General features: G+C 38.4%; 1 protein-coding gene across 4 annotated transcripts; it reads left to right on the top strand.

Moving 5' to 3' along the window:
- Positions 1-427: 427 nt before the first annotated feature.
- efcab7 (EF-hand calcium binding domain 7) lies at positions 428-12,311 on the top strand. Of its 4 annotated transcripts, none has more exons than XM_059031503.1 (14): positions 428-494; positions 2,721-2,899; positions 3,626-3,837; positions 4,634-4,720; positions 5,075-5,270; positions 6,055-6,179; positions 6,830-6,971; positions 7,203-7,312; positions 7,730-7,887; positions 8,273-8,406; positions 8,602-8,750; positions 9,279-9,488; positions 10,735-10,842; positions 11,243-12,311. In XM_059031503.1, exons 2-14 carry the CDS (start codon positions 2,722-2,724, stop codon positions 11,315-11,317), a joined length of 1,884 nt encoding a protein of 627 aa, XP_058887486.1. In that variant the 5' UTR covers positions 428-494; position 2,721; the 3' UTR covers positions 11,318-12,311. The 4 variants fall into 4 exon arrangements, with proteins under 4 accessions (XP_058887486.1, XP_058887487.1, XP_058887485.1 ...); XM_059031504.1 differs by lacking the exon at positions 428-494 and adding an exon at positions 1,531-1,594; XM_059031502.1 differs by lacking the exon at positions 428-494 and adding an exon at positions 1,762-2,313 and having other exon boundaries at positions 2,702-2,899.
- The last annotated feature ends 1,574 nt before the right edge of the window (positions 12,312-13,885 follow it).

The raw sequence follows: 13,885 nt of genomic DNA on the forward strand, positions 1-13,885 counted from the left end.
TAAGGGATTGACGGTCGTCTGAATCACCCAATCAAACAAGAGCAAAAAAACTTTCGGTGCTTCCATTGGATGACACCGATGTCAGTGAAGCTGCTGATTGGTGCATGAGCTTTTACCTTTCTTTACCATTTATAGGTATATTTGAAGCGATTTAAAAAATGCTTTGTGCAATTTAATTATTTGAATTCGTTTGGCAGCCCATCACTCCCCCCCCCCCCCAAAAAAAAAAAAAAACTCGAGGAGTACTGATACCTGGTGACTGAATCGAGGAGAGGTGAGGTCGAGAGGTCTGATACCTGACGACTGACTCGAGGAGAGGTGAGGTCGAGAGGTCTGATACCTGACGACTGACTCGAGGAGAGGTGAGGTCGAGAGGTCTGATACCTGACGACTGACTCGAGGAGAGGTGAGGTCGAGAGGTCTGATGTCTGACGACTGACTCGAGGAGAGGTGAGGTCGAGAGGTCTGATCCCTGACGACTGACTCGAGGAGAGGTGAGGTCGAGAGGTCTGATACCTGACGACTGGCTCGAGGAGAGGTGAGGTCGAGAGGTCTGATACCTGACGACTGGCTCGAGGAGAGGTGAGGTCGAGAGGTCTGATACCTGACGACTGACTCGAGGAGAGGTGAGGTCGAGAGGTCTGATGTCTGACGACTGACTCGAGGAGAGGTGAGGTCGAGAGGTCTGATGTCTGACGACTGACTCGAGGAGAGGTGAGGTCGAGAGGTCTGATACCAGACGACTGACTCGAGGAGAGGTGAGGTCGAGAGGTCTGATACCTGACGACTGACTCGAGGAGAGGTGAGGTCGAGAGGTCTGATACCTGACGACTGACTCGAGGAGAGGTGAGGTCGAGAGGTCTGATGTCTGACGACTGACTCGAGGAGAGGTGAGGTCGAGAGGTCTGATGTCTGACGACTGACTCGAGGAGAGGTGAGGTCGAGAGGTCTGATACTTGACGACTGACTCGAGGAGAGGTGAGGTCGAGAGGTCTGATACCTGATGACTGACTCGAGGAGAGGTGAGGTCGAGAGGTCTGATACCTGACGACTGACTCGAGGAGAGGTGAGGTTGAGAGGTCTGATGCCTGACGACTGGCTCGAGGAGAGGTGAGGTCGAGAGGTCTGATACCTGACGACTGACTCGAGGAGAGGTGAGGTTGAGAGGTCTGATGCCTGACGACTGGCTCGAGGAGAGGTGAGGTCGAGAGGTCTGATACCTGACGATTCACTCGAGGAGAGGTGAGGTCGAGAGGTCTGATACCTGACGACTGACTCGAGGAGAGGTGAGGTCGAGAGGTCTGATACCTGACGACTGACTCGAGGAGAGGTGAGGTCGAGAGGTCTGATACCTGACGACTGACTCGAGGAGAGGTGAGGTCGAGAGGTCTGATGTCTGACGACTGACTCGAGGAGAGGTGAGGTCGAGAGGTCTGATGTCTGACGACTGACTCGAGGAGAGGTGAGGTCGAGAGGTCTGATACTTGACGACTGACTCGAGGAGAGGTGAGGTCGAGAGGTCTGATACCTGACGACTGACTCGAGGAGAGGTGAGGTCGAGAGGTCTGATACCTGACGACTGACTCGAGGAGAGGTGAGGTCGAGAGGTCTGATGTCTGACGACTGACTCGAGGTGAGGTCACACACATATTACTGAGCTGTGACTGAGAGACAGAACAGCAAATACTGGTATTATTATTATTATTATTATTATTATTATTATTATTATTATTATTATTATTATTTAAATAAAGTTATATGTGTAACAAAAATATGTGTGTTTATATGGAATTAGGTATGCTTATTAATTAATTATATCTATAATATTTTCAGAAAAAAGAGTAATACAAAATACTTTCTAGTTAATCCGCTACATCATCTGTAATTAAGTGCAATACAGTAATGAGAAAGGGCAGTCCATTCATGTATATCTGTACTATTAATATTAGGTAGTGCTATTGTGCTGGTACCTATTTTGATTCGGTGAGGGAGAGTGTTCACGAAACAAACCCATCTGATGTTGCGCTATTTAATAAGTATCATAGTAATAACGAGGTAAACCACTTTAAGAAAATATACACAGCAACCTAACCTGATCACAAATACATGAACACATGAAAAATGCATTTTCATCGCTTGAAAAAGATATTTGCATGGTTTGCGTATAGGAACTAAAATGTCATTGCCGAGTTTCCCTCCGTAAGGAATATTGGTTGAGTTTTCTCAGTGTTTACATGGCAACGGCGCGACTCTGGCTAGATGCATTTTTTTAAATGTATTCTTAACAGGCAGACAGACGTAAAGTGATATCAGGTATGGATAGTGTTTGAATGCAATTAAGACAACAGTACTCTATCTGGTGTTTATATCTGTCATCGAATAAAATATTATTACGATCACACCACTTTCTCAGGGAATTATCATTAATAACAAGTTATGTTTTTTTTTTTTTTACGAGATTCTGCAAACCTTTGATTTGAAATGAACAAATTGTGATTATGACATTTAAATTAGTTATATATTTTTATTTCTAGTTAATTATTTTTTTTAAAAATAATATATACAATATAACCCCTACGTGTTTTTTTTTTTTTTTTCGTTGGGGGGTAATGTAATGTGCTTAATATTTATATTCTATTTATAAAAGCACGTTCAGAGTGTTTGATTTATTTATTTATTTATTTATTTTTAACGTATGTAGGTATTGTTTTATTTTTCAGAATGGCAGGCTATTCCGGAAGCGGTGCTTTAATCCAGAGGCAGCAGTTGGAAACGCCATCATCGCAGAAATCTCAGGTCGCTCAGGAAGAGCTTTTCTACAAGAACTGCAGAGCGGCTTACCTGGCTGTTTTTAGATCTAGCTTGGAAAACATTACTTCCAAAGAACAGCTCTGTTTGGGTAACAAAACGTTTTGTAGAGTCTTATTTATGTGGCGAACGAATGGCTCTTTGTGTTAAACTGAGTTTCACTTACAGCTCAGTGTTAGGATATTGAGTGTTGCATTTATTCAAATTCGAATCAGAGTACTATAATGCCATTTCATATGCAAGTCAAGAACAACGTGACATTTTTACAGTGCATGTTTTTTTGTTTGTTGGCCTGGCTTAGTCACTGTTTAGTAATTTGTATTAAGCACAGGCAGATCAGAAAAAAAGAACTCCATATGCATCACTTATACACAGCAATCCCCATTCTTTTCACTAACTACAGTAACTGCCAGATTTGTAAATGACTGCAAACGACCTGCCGATCTGCTACTCAGCCAGGCTAATGTCTACTCTCACCTCTTAGAAAGAGGGTTAACTATCTGTATTGCTGAAGTAACACCCAACCCCCATTTACAATGGAATCTGCTTCGGTTTGTATCCCAGCCTTGCTGACAGAAACAGAATTTGAAATCCCGATGACTTACCAGTACTGTAGGTCACTACACCAGCATTATAAAGACTTCAGGTACTGTAACAGTTCATATGAAAGAAAGGCATTTTAAAAGGTTGACATCTAAGCTTACACATGTTGTGCTGAGGCTGAAAACTAAAATTTACAAAGACAAAAAGCAGTGAAAAAATCTAGAATAAGTATTCAGGAGGTTGAAAAACATGTCACTTTCCTGTTCATTTCCAGTGCTCCAGCAAGCTGGAAGAAATCCTTCTCAAAAGAGACTCAGTAGGTACTGGACTCCGAGGACCAGCAAGCTTAGCTTTGATGATTTTTGTGAGATACTAAAGAAAGAAAAACCCACTGAGAAAACAGAGCTGATCAAAGCCTTCCAAAAAATTGACCTAAATGGTGATGGGTATATAACACACAATGAACTTTACAAAGTGCTTACCAAAGTGAGTACTCTTTTACATTTTTTTAATTTAAATTTGTGGATTTTAATAACTGTTCAGTCAGACATTTTCTTAATACTGGAATATGGATTATTATTATTATTATTTGTTTCTTAGCAGACACCCTTATCCAGGGCGACTTACAATTGTTACAAGATATCACATTATACATTATTCAGATATCACATTATTTTACATACAATTACCCATTTATGCAGTTGGGTTTTTACTGGAGCAATCTAGGTAAAGTACCTTGCTCAAGGGTCCCCCACTGGGGATTGAACCCACAACCCTCCGGTCAAGAGTCCAGAGCCCTAACCACTACTCCACACTGCTGCTCTACACTGCTGGATGGTTGTTTCCATTAACAGATATGAACAGTCAATCATAATTGAAATTACATGGGAAAATCAGTCATTTTTCTCAGACAAGGCTGATGATTGTCCCAGTGGGTGGTAGAAAAAGAGTGACCTGTGCTACAGGTCTCATCATGAATTAGCCTTGAATTACACATTGTTGCATATACAGACATGCAGCTTTACAAGTGTTAGGGTGGTAGCATTCAAATGGTCTGCTGTTTACATCAGTAACATGTAACATGTGGGATCCGACCTGATCAAAGGTATTGTGATATACAGAATTAATAACCACAGACAGGGATTGAAATTCAACTGCTCCCCAGGTGTCACTGCTGCGTAACGAGACACGTCATTAAGTAGCATTTTATGTATTCATTTTGAATCTGCTCTGTATGTTTTAGTAATTTTAATAAAGGTATTCTATATTTTACATTTTTCAGAAAGGTGAGAAGATGACTCCTGAAGAGGTGAAAGATGTTATTGCTCTAGCTGATACTAACCAAGATGGAAAACTGGACTACCATGAGGTATTACAAGCTTCATTTACTTTACTATCATGTCATAACTAAGCTTTTACCATTTTGTTTTAAAAAAATAGTCATTGTTCCTTGTTTAATGTTACTGGATTACATGCTTTGGTTAAGGAGTATTAAAACTCATTTTTAACTGTATAGGGGATGGTACCCAGTTCCATAGGCAGCATGTATGTTTTAGTTGTAAAAAACAAGACAAAAAAAAAATGTGTGTAAAATGAGACTCTTATGGCAGACAGAAATTAGAATAAAAAATGTTTTTCAGAGTTTTCTTTAGATGACCTCTCTGTAAAAGCAGATGTATTTCAAACTTTCATTGTTTGTCCAATTCTTTTTTTTTTTTTTTAGTTTTGTAAATTGTTCACTTCAACTGCTGATCAGTGTCAGAAAGCTGCTCTGGAGAAGCTGGAGGCTGACACCAGAATGAGACGCCAGCAGTTTGGCAGTGAGTCAGAGAGCGCACCAAAGAATGCTTTGACACAAGCTGTTATTCCATCAGCAGGAACACCCCAGAAAACTGATCTGGAGACAACACCGAGGAAAGGTACAGATCTCTTTGAACCTCGCTATGCCGTGCTACACACTTCTGTTAAAAATTAAAAGAAATCCATATGCATGCAATATATGAATCTTAGTAACAGTACATTATCCACAGCTTTGCTCCTTATAAAAGCACATCAAAGGAAGACAATAATATAAATAGCAGCTGGATAGCGCAAACGACAGTTAGAAAAGCAACATTCTGATTAAAAAGAGATAAAGCGAAGTGATTTATAGCAGAACTTCATTTTAATTTAAACGTTTCCTTAAGTGACTTTGAATTTGTTATTGATTGTGAGGAATTCCAGATCAGTTCGAAGGATTTAAAAATGGGTGTAGAGAAAGCAAAGGAGTGTCTGGATGATCAAATGATAGCTCTCGTTAGCATATTGATTACTTTAGGGATATATATGTATACATTATCTGAACAAAGGAAAATGATAACCTATGTGGCTGTATCTTTTGCTTTCAAGCATATTTACTATTTTTTTTTATATATATTCATTTTGATATCCCTACATATACTGCTTAACTGCACTACCAGCCAAAGTGCTTCATTCTCAACTAGTTGTTTTCCATCAACAGTGTTGGATAAAATACCAGCTACATTTTGGAAAAACTACCTTTGGGGCAGAAAAGGGCTGTAATGTGCAAGTTAATGAATGTCTACTCTAGAGGTTTGCATGCACAAGCGTGTTATACCTCAGTGCTTTCTAAGATGAATAATACTTTCTAAGATGAATAATCACGTATGTGAGGTCAGTGTTTCTGTTCCACATTTCACACAGCTGACAGCAGACCTTCATCCCGTCCTTCCTCAGCTCGAAGCCGGAGGGCATCAGTATCGTCTACCATCACTATGGGAGCCAGCAATATAAAAAGTGTGAAGCTGGCTGAGCCCAAGTCTATTCAGGTAATACATCTTTAGCTTAAATGTTTGTCCACTTGATTAGTAGAACTTCCATATTAAAAAAATGTAAAACAGGATAGTGTGTTTGGCCAGTGTAAATTGTCAGTAAATAATTCATTATGTGTTTGTTTGGTACAGCAACCCCTTAATGTTGCAGTGACAGCGTGTGGTGTTCCTGTAAATATTCAAGTAATCTTCAGATACAGGCCAAGTCCTTGGTTAATGGCTGTGCTTTTTTTAAAGCTAATTTTACATTTGATTCGTCATATTTATTTCTGCTTTTTTCTGAGTGGTAAGTATAATCATTTCACTGTGTAACTGTCTGTGGCAGTGTGCCCGCCCCTGTTTGTATTTTATGTTTATATGTTGCGTGAGGTGTATTAATGTTGGTGTATATATATTGGTGCACAGGATTTAATGGGGCTGTGGAGCACAAGTGATTTATAGCCCCATTAAATCCTGTGCACCAATATATATACACCAACATTAATACACCTCACGCAACATATAAACATAAAATACACACAGGGGCGGGCACACTGCCACAGTGGTTAATGTTATCAGTGTTGGTTGTAAGTAGATTTGTATTTGCATTGACCCGGTTGCCAAGTGTTGCTGGTTTGCATTTTAAAATTGTTTTCTTTTTTGTACAGGACTGGCACCATACAAGTTTAAAGGGCTGCTTCTTTCTTGAGGAGGATGGTGGGATCATGAGTCTTCAATACAGGCTGCACATCCTTCAGACATCCACTGTGTATCTCACCATTAAGCCCCTGAATCTCAGCCAAGCAGAAGGTGTGTTATTATGCACTGTCTATACCAGTGTATATTGTTTAACCTTCAGTCACCTCTGTTATTAATATAAGACCATTTGTTTTTTCAACAGTAGGCTTTGTTGTTTTATTGTTTTTGCCAGCTATCCGATTGTAACCTGGCAATTGAAAGAAGTCATTTATATATTTTATTTATAGTAACGTACATGATTTTATACTGCATCTATTTTAAGTAATGTTGCTTTGTGTTTAGATAAGACTTCCTCCTGGATGTCGGTTGACACGGCACTTTACATTCTGCGTGAAAATGAAAGACCAGAAGACTCGGACCTCGTGTGCTTTACAGAGTTAAGGGACAAAGAGGTATTATTTCTATTTAAAACACGGTGCATAATATGAATTCTATGAACATATTCTTTTTTTTTTTTTTTTTTTACATAATTACAACTTTGTCCACCAGATGGTGCTATTTGTTTAAATTAAGGAGCTAAATGTTTTATAGTGAATGGCCTGATCTGGTTTTTTATACATACATTAGATTACTACATTAAATGCGAACTAATAAAGTCTTCCTGACCCAATTATTTTCTTCAAGCTGAATCATTATTTAGATTGATACAGGCAAAGCTAAATAGTTATTTGCATAGCTATGCTGATCTGTCTGTTTGACATAGCTAGGAGTTTTGACCGGACTGGATTATGTCATTGGACGATTAGGTTTCATTTGTATACTATTTCAAAGCAATGTGGTCTGTGCTAATTGTTTCTTTTTGATGACAGAAGTTTGGATGGAAAGGAGAGCTCAGTTCTGGAGTTTATTACCTAATACCGTTTACCACTGGCTGCAGATTAAAGAGGAAGAGGAAGATTATTAATAAGCAAGCCCAGCTGGTATTTAGGGGTGACAATGGAGAACTGGTGCTTACTAAAGAGTTCAGGTGCGTCTCATTACTATTATGTTCAGTTTTTTTTTGGTTTTTTTTCTGTAGATTGGTTCCAAATGTCTGCATCACATTATTTCTTTTAAACGGGTTGTTGCTAAAATAACTAAATCATCTGGAAATGGAATCCCTAAAATGCATCTGGTCTGAAATATCTTGGTTTGCAGGTGCTTCCATATTCAATTCTGCAAAAATTGCTAAAGAATGGTTACAGATGTGATGATACAGACAGTAATTAAGGAATGTATCCCATTGACAGTGTTGTAACATGCGTTTATAATTCAATATACAATAGTAACATACTGAATCATTTATTCCTAAGTGATGGCTTTTGTTTGTCCATTTGTCAAATGTTAAATATTATTTGTCTTCAACAATATAGATCAGCTCTCTCAGATATTTTTGAAGTAATAGATTTGGATGGGAATGGCCTCCTAAGCCTGGAAGAGTACAATTTCTTTGAACAAAGGACAAGTGGAGAGAAATGCGATGAAGAAGCTTGGGCTGTGTGCAAAGGTATAACCGTTTTCTAATTTTGCATTACTGGTTACAGATCTGCATTAATCTGTGATTGTCAGCGGTGTGGCACAGATACCCTCAAGGAGAGGTGCAGGCTTGTATTCTGTAAGAAGCCCATGTCCACATACAGTAATGGCTTAATGAGTCTGTGATGCTTCACAGTTAATGAGACATTAGGCTTATTTCATACAGAAAATTTTGATACGAAGAAGAATGAGCTGACAAGACAGGGATTCATGGAGCTCAACTTGATGGAAGCAAACGACCGGGAAGGGGATCCCCGAGACCTCTGGGTCACTCTGGAGTCAATGGGGTACAACAGGGCTCTGGAAATGGTGGAGGTAATAACAGCGAAATTATAACGTTAAATGGGCTGGGGAAACAGACATGCCTTAAAGCAGGAATGTTAAATGTGAAAGAGAACATTATTTGTAAATAGCTGTTTTCTTACACATTTGAAAGAAATGGCAAATATTAACACACTAAATGGAATGTGATTTTAGTCATGCTAATCTGTATGTCTTCTCTAATGTGACACGCAGAATCTCTCTGCCATTCACTTTCATTAGGATTTCAAATCCTTTCATGACACAGTACAGTTTGGTTAAACAAAAAGTTTGACCTGTCACCGAGCTGAATGACTGACCTCAGTTTCTTAGAGGAGTCTGCACATAATTGACTTAAAATCCAGGGCCTTAAAAGGAAAGACCATATAGAAGCTATATCTACAGGCCACATCTTGTGCACTCTGACAGTGGTCCCCCTTTAAAGAACCTACTTACTCACTTGCTTAACTGAAATACCCATCAAGTAACCATTGTACCTTTAATTAAAAATAATAATAATCAGTCTTACTTTTATTGACACAGGCTTGCCCTTTTGTGGTCGATGTCTACTGTGAGGTATGCAAGCCCAAGATGAAAGCTGTTAGTCTTGAGTCAGGCAGCAAGGCCCTCAGCACAGCCGTGTACAAATCAGTGATCAACAAGGGGGAGGCCAAGGTGATGAAGGGGAACGACAACGTGATCATCTACACTTACAAGAGTGATGCCAGAATCACAGCAGTCATTGCAAATAAGGTATGGCATTGGAAAACCTCAATCACTTTCCTTCCCCCAAAACAAAGTGCAGTGGACTCTGGTGACCAGTTCCTTATAAAGACCAGCTCACTATTCAGACCACTCTGTGACCATCCCTTGATCTGAGGACAATCTGAAGGTCTCCCTCTACTAGAACCAGCTCTCTCTTAAGACCTTATTCTCAGTCCCGTAGTGGAGGGAATCCACTACTTGATGTTACTGCAGATGTCAAAAATGATGTAGTTAGTTTGTATAATTGCAGTTTTAAAATCCCTGGCACTGAAGCTTAAGGAGCCAAATACAATTTGTATAAAGGTATACTTTATGAAGTGTCTTCTAATCAAACAAAGCACATTCTGAGCCTTGCAACCTTAACCAGTTCAGAGCCCCAGGCTGATTCACTTGCCGGGTTTCATGGCTATGAAATGTTTTTGTCAATTTAATCAAGATATTAGAATCCGAGACTTTCAGATTGAAACCAAGGAAGATGTAACAGCCACCGTTAGATGATAGTACTAGGGTAGCCTGTGGGGTTAAAAAGACAAAGTAACATTCTTGGTAAATGTCCAGGTCCGTGCTTCATCTGAAGAAAAATATATCCATGGTAAAGTGTACACTAGTCAGCCTAGCAATGTCTATAACTGTGTCTATCAAGATTTCATCAAGAGAGCACTTGGGCGCAGAGATTTCTTTTTTTATAAAAACATAGGAACTAACTAATCAGCCTCTTATAATGATTCACGTAAATGAAGATTCATAACCCTAACTACAAATGAAAAACACTTTTTTTTTCCTGCTGCGATTTACTTATGACAATTCTGTTTAGTAATACACCACCAAAAAAAGTATTAGATTTAATGCAAAACATGTGCTCCTGCCACACACTTCTGGCTGGTTTCACAGACCCTGATTAGCACTATCTAATATTAATTTAGGTAAGGTAGTCCAAGGTCAGTGCTAATCTCTGGGTCAGTGAAACCAGTTGTTGCTATATGCTAATATTAGCACAAGAGCTGATGTGCAAATAACTTTTGTGGGGATATAAAAATATGTATTTGAGTTTACCATACAACAGGTTTAACAGTAGTAATTGAGCACATCAGAATCTGGGAGCGTGCATGTGTATTATATAGTAAGTGAAGTCTGATGTATGGTAGCTTGTTTTTTCATGATCCTCATGTCTGATTTTGTAGCCCTGGCAGTGTAGTGTGTTTCACTGATATACTTGTTGTTTTTTCTTTTCCAGTCCAATAACAAAGTGACTGTCCATGTAAACAACGAGCAGAGTAAGAACTGTGTCAGCAGTAGAGGCATCGCTGTGTTTGCTGTAGAAGTGCCCCCAAGAACTAACATGGTAGGGTCTCTGAGTTTAGGTATTGAGTTGGTTATTACTGTGCAACATTTTCTAATGCTGCATATCAGCCCTACTTGATGTTTGATAAAGGTCAGTGCAAAGGAGCTCCTGCTGATTGAGAAGTGAAGCATCCTGAGGCCTGTTGAGCTCAAAATAGCAAACATAGGTCAATGGTAGTAAAAATATGACTGACATTTTTACTGAACTCTGAATTTCAGTTTTACGCATTTAATTGAACAATCAAATTTACCCCAGTATCCCACCTTCATTTATTTGAGACATGAGGCATGTATAGTGACACTCCACTCCTATGAAATGTACAGTAAATCATATATATGTAGATGGTGCTGCTGTTGACTAGTCTTTTTTTTAACAGTGCTATTTCTTTTCCCTTTTTCAGGTCTGTCAACATGTCATGCCTGTTAATGAAAGGCAAGAATGGACTTACAACTGCGTGGAAAGCCTTATGCCTTAAACTACTCTAAACTAATATATATTTCTGACACTGAGTAGAGAGTTTTAACATGACATAATAGAAACACTAAACAATAGTTACATAAGAATTAGAAGTGTATGTACTACTGGTATATTACCATTCAAGAACCAAAATTCTGCGTCAGCAAAAAGTATTCGTACAGTTCATTCCTTATAGCATTAACTGTGTCAAGCACAAAGCTGCTTTTCATTCCATCGTACTCCAAAACTCTTACTGCCAGCAAACTAGCAGGGAGGTTTGTTTCCACCCGACATGTTTCTTACTCTTTTGTGTGATGTTTGTTTTTTTGCACACTGGAGTAAACAGTTGTGATAAATACCATCCGAGGAGCTGTGGGATGATTTTTCAGAGGTAATGTTATATATACTTATCACAGTGTTGATGGAGTGCCTTTTGTCTCTTATGGTGTAAGCCTTGAAACAATGAACTTGATGATCAGGTGATTTGAAATTATGAAAACATGAATGAAAAAGATGTATTTTTGATGTGTTTGTGTGTGTGTGGATTTTTTTATTTTTAATTTGCTATTAATCATGCTGTGTGTAAACTTTTTATACTGCTCAAGTGCAAAAGTGTTCATGGACAGATGATGAAATTAGGAGTAGCACTAGGACACCATATGCAGCAAATATGACATGTTGCCTGATACAACACAGGTGCATTTGTGACGCCCTTTATACCTGGAACGCCAGATCTACACTTCCTATGGTGGCCTGATACTTCAAACCAAATTGCGCTGTCCTGCCATGAATATTTTAATACTACTGTTTGCTGACCTGCCATACGTTTTAATATATAATCACCTGTATTGTTTTTTTTTGTCACCAATAGCTTCTTCTGGTGGGGTTACGGTAGTATTGCTGTATTTGTTTATTTAATTTTTTTAGCGATTACATAAAGTAAATGCATCATGTAAAATGTGTATATCCTATGTTTTTAAAAATGTTTGTATTAAAATCTGTAGAAAAACACATTGAAGGCATATTTTTAATCCCAGACATTACAATGAATGTTTTTTGTTTTGATTTGAAAACTGGAGACCGCAAGCACTGTAGATAATTATCTAAATTCCTATACGATCCCAGCGCTCATCTTGATATTTAAAGGTGGCTCGTAGGAAAAACAATTACAATTATTTGCAGGTACAGCAGTTGTGCTGTCTAGGTATTTCACCACCAATACATCTCTCCCTGCTGCTATTAAAAGAGCCCTACCACTGTCTGTGTGCTAGTTGGCAGCCGGCTGCATTTGTTAGCATTGCAGACAGGTCTCGTAATGCTTTGACCTTGGCTGTGACTGCAGAAAGTAGCCCTGCCCTGCTATTTATACCCATCAAGCAATTCTTTTGCTCTTTGACTTTCTCTACTGTAACTGTAAACCAGGCCACAAAATGTCAGATGCTAAACGAGAAGCCGGTTACTTTGCTACATATGTTTATAGAAACATAAATTATTTATCAATGTAGATTTTTATATATATATATATATATATATATATATATATATATATATATATATATATATATATTATATATAATTTTAATGTAAAGGTGTGTAAAATATATGTATTTAACTACTTTGACTAATGTATTTGTGTAAGGTATTCAGCATTTATAAACTACGAAAGAATTAACAGCATTCTCAGTTTTGTATGTTATCATTTTCATCATAAATCATAATTTGTTTTGGTACTGGGACCTAGAATGTCTTTCAGGACAGGCTTCAAAGCAAGAATGATGCAAGTTTTATATTTTTTTTCTTTGCTTTAAGTGGCATATCTACATTTATTGTCATAGTCTTTTTGCTATACAGTATTCCTGACCTCCTTCAAAGATAGAATTCATGTCATCCGGACTTCAGTACAACTTAAAAACAATAATAATTAAGATAAAGCAAATATACTTGTAACGATTAACTTTGTCTTTGCTAAGAGCTGGACACTGTTACAGCAGTATATGATGCAACAGGCAAATAAAGTTTAGTAAATGTAACCTTTCACAATATTATTATTTGTTTATTTAGCAGACGCCTTTATCCAAGGCAACTTACAGAGACTAGGGTGTGTGAACTATGCATCAGTTGCAGAGTCACTTACAACTACGTCTCACCCAAAAGACAGAGCACAAGGAGGTTAAGTGACTTGCTCAGGGACACACAATGAGTCAGCGGCTGAGGTAGGATCTGAACCGGGGACCTCCTGGTTATAAGCCCTTTTCTTTAACTACTGGACCACACAGCCTAATAGTTTAAAAAATGTTAGAACTGGCCAAATTTGACAGTTTGCTATAGTAAAAGCATAGTAGAGTGTAATAAAGCATGGTAAAGAATATTAATAAACATGGCAAACTGGTAAATGCATAGTATAACCATGGGAAAAGCATGAGGAAACTGCAATGAAATACCCATGGTAAACTTTTACTAGGGAAGTGCAATCTATCAGCCAGCACACTTCAGTTGCACAGTGCAAGTTGACTGTGGCTGTTCAATTCACTACAACATGCTAGATTTGCTTAGTGCTGTAATAGATTTACATACAATCATGTAAAAA

The sequence above is a fragment of the Acipenser ruthenus genome, chromosome 10 (assembly GCF_902713425.1).
Source record: "Acipenser ruthenus chromosome 10, fAciRut3.2 maternal haplotype, whole genome shotgun sequence".
Lineage (NCBI taxonomy): Eukaryota > Metazoa > Chordata > Actinopteri > Acipenseriformes > Acipenseridae > Acipenser > Acipenser ruthenus.